At 36.4% G+C, this 3,147-nt stretch overlaps 2 protein-coding genes across 3 annotated transcripts in view; one reads left to right on the forward strand and one right to left on the reverse strand.

Moving 5' to 3' along the window:
* The window catches only part of LOC111086810 (neurogenic locus notch homolog protein 1-like), a 73,735-nt gene that overhangs the window by 27,058 nt on the left and 43,530 nt on the right, over positions 1-3,147 (reverse strand). The window lies entirely within an intron of this gene.
* The window catches only part of LOC106463634 (rho GTPase-activating protein 45-like), a 116,788-nt gene continuing 115,739 nt past the window's right edge, over positions 2,099-3,147 (forward strand). The window contains exon 1 of one of the 2 annotated variants that reach the window (XM_022391175.1): positions 2,099-2,337. In XM_022391175.1, the coding sequence (XP_022246883.1) occupies positions 2,182-2,337 (156 nt within the window). In that variant the 5' untranslated portion in view covers positions 2,099-2,181. The remainder of the gene's footprint in view (positions 2,338-3,147) is intronic. The other variant, XM_013923683.2, reaches the window with a different exon arrangement.

Raw genomic sequence — 3,147 nt, forward strand, 5'->3', positions numbered from 1 at the left:
TTGCGAGTAAAATTAAAACAATAAAAAACAAACAAACATTAACTGTGCTAAAATTGTTGACTCGTGAAATGTGTAAGATTTGTGTATACCTGTATTTTTTGCCCTGTTTTTGACGTATATAAAAATTAAAATATTAACGATCACGGATACAAAACTGCAATTATAAGTCAATTGAGCTTTTATTTCACTTTACGTTTCACAGTAAATGTGAAGGTGCAGAATTCTTGAGCTACGTGGGAGAAACAAGTTATTGCGAAATGAACAATAGATCGTTGTAAATCCAACTTCCTTCTTTCCTAGTGTGGGCGTTAAAGTGGAATACTTAATAAAAACTCCTACTGGTTGTGTTCCTGCTACTGTGTAATATTTCTTGCTTTCGGAAAGGTTCTACTTTCCTGTTGTTTTCTTTTCTAGAATAGCCTGTATCACCATTTTGAGTAAGGAAGATCCTCGGATGAGTTAACAGTTCTGTAAATAAACTATGCATCTATATTATGTGTGAATAAACTCACCTTAACAACTCCCTCTATTCTGTATTGTGTAAAATACAATAGACATACAACTATGTACTTAGGCCCGGCATGGCCAGGTGGTTAAGGCACTCGACTCGCAATCTGAGGGTCGCGGGTTCGAATTCCCGTCACACCAAACATGCCCGCCCTTTCAACCGTGGGGGCGTTATAATGTGACGGTCAATCCCACTATTCGTTGTTAATAGAGTAGCCCAAGAGTTTGCGGTGGATGGTGATGACAAGCTGCCTTCCCTTACTCTGCTAAATTAGGGACGGCTAGCGCAGATAGCCCTCGTGTAGCTTTGCGCGAAATTCAAAAACAAACAAACAAACCCTCTAATCTATCACTATTAAATTAGGGACGGCTAGCGCAGATAGCCCTCGTGTAGCTTTGCGCGAAATTCAAAAACAAACAAACAAACCCTCTAATCTATCACTATTAAATTAGGGACGGCTAGCGCAGATAGCCCTCGTGTAGCTTTGCGCGGATTACAAAACAAACAAAACTATGTACTTTCGTTTTTCGCACATAAACGTTAGTGTTAACTGCTTGTACGAATTACCTTTGGTAAGACGAGATAATAGTATATATATATTCGTTCCATGAAGTCCTGTGGAGAAAAAAAAAACACTAAGATATTAACGAAAGTTATATATTGCACAACAGTGCTATTACAAAACGTCATTTTTGATCAGGAATGATATGTACTTTGAAAAACTGAGCTATATATACATAAGTGTATCAAAACAGGCTTATTATCATAAGGAACGTTGTTTAGAGGTAACGTTATTTAAATATATTTATTTATAAGCACTGGTAAGTTAGTTGATATCGAAGTAAAATTGAAAATCACGTTTTGATCAAAAACAAATCTTCAATTATAACTGAATTCCGCTGTTAGATATTCGAGAAAAAAAACACACAGAAAAACGAACGCATTTACAGTTTCTGCTACTTGTAAGTCACCGTTGGGAAGCGTATGTTAAGTTACAGACGTTGAGTCGCGAAATTCTGTGTTGGCACCAGTATTTTGGCTTTGACTAGTTCATGAAGGAATGTTGTTGTTGGACAAGACGCGTGTCTTAATTGTACTGCATTATACCTGGTTGCCCGGAAGTGGCACAAGAGTAAGCGAATTCATAACACTGGGAAGTGTGTAGGCGTGGTTTCCCAGCAGTCTTCGTAACAGCCTCCTAGCCTTGTTACTTTTCTTGCTAATTAAAGAATGCGAGTCTTTGAGACACGAAATCACATCACTACAAAACTTTCGAAACACTGCACTGCTTGTTTTGGCGTAGAAAACAGTGTTCGTAGTAAGGTATGCATTTCTATTCACCTTCAGATCAATCCACATTTTGTATACCGAATGAAGAAATAAACAGTATTGCATTCTAACGTCAGAAAGTACTTTAACGAATCTTGTTATGGTGACTAGTTTATTATTGTACGTGCATATATATATTTGTAGAATTTGTCGTTATATGGAACTATAATAGAAACCGGAATAAAGAGGTGTGTTGTGTTCTGCAAACTCTGCATAAAGACTAGTTGACATTTAACAAAAGTTCGACACCTGACTGCGAAGTACAGTATTTAGGAACGTGTCGGATATTTGATACCACGGAGTTAAACACAACTTTTCAAATTCGCTGATTATCAATTTCGGGAATGGCCGGTGGAACAAAACCACTTCGTGGTCCTTTTTTCAAAACGTTACGTTATCGCAGTGCCAGTCTGACCAACATTTTAGAATCAGCTAAAGCATTGTGTTCATCGCAAAAGAATAAAACTCACAAACGTTTCAACAGCTCTTTGCACATAGAGGTAAGATCTTAACGTCCCTCTCTTATAGTTATACAAAATGGTGACAATTTCAGGATTTTTACGGTGTTTACTTAATCCCTCGGTGCCTATAAGTCAGTTACTCTAAAATTATTATACTATAAACGGTGAACTGACTTATAGGTGGATCATAGTATTAAAGAGGGTTATTTCGCACCATTTTCATGTTGCTGATTATGCAATACCATTGAAAATTGAGAAACTACAAATAAAATCCATCCAACTATCTAAACTCTCCGAAATCTAAACTCAAAATCTAAACTAGCTAGCCCCTAAAAATTTGTACTAATTAAATTGACTAACTTTTAAAATGTTCTGCAACACCATGAATAAAGCAAGATGTCTTATGGTGTCTGCGTGTATTAAATATACTAGAACTGTTTTACGGGACTCGTGTAGGTAGTAACTTACATATTTGTGTATATATCTGCGTGTATTAAATGTGCCAAAACTGTTTTACGGGACTCGTGTAGGTAGTAACTTACATATTTGTGTATATATCTGCGTGTATTAAATGTGCTAAAACTGTTTTACGGGACTCGTGTAGGTAATGATATTTGTGTGTATATCTGCGTCTATTAAATGCGCTAAAACTGTTTTACGGGACTCGTGTAGGTAATGACTTACATATTTGTGTATATATCTGCGTGTATTAAATGTGCTAGAACTGTTTTACGGGACTCGTGTAGGTAGTAACTTACATATTTGTGTATATATCTGCGTGTATTAAATGTGCTAGAACTGTTTTACGGGACTCGTGTAGGTAGTAACTTACATATTTGTGTATATATC

This window comes from Limulus polyphemus, unplaced genomic scaffold (genome assembly GCF_000517525.1).
Source record: "Limulus polyphemus unplaced genomic scaffold, Limulus_polyphemus-2.1.2 Scaffold1450, whole genome shotgun sequence".
Classification (NCBI taxonomy): domain Eukaryota; kingdom Metazoa; phylum Arthropoda; class Merostomata; order Xiphosura; family Limulidae; genus Limulus; species Limulus polyphemus.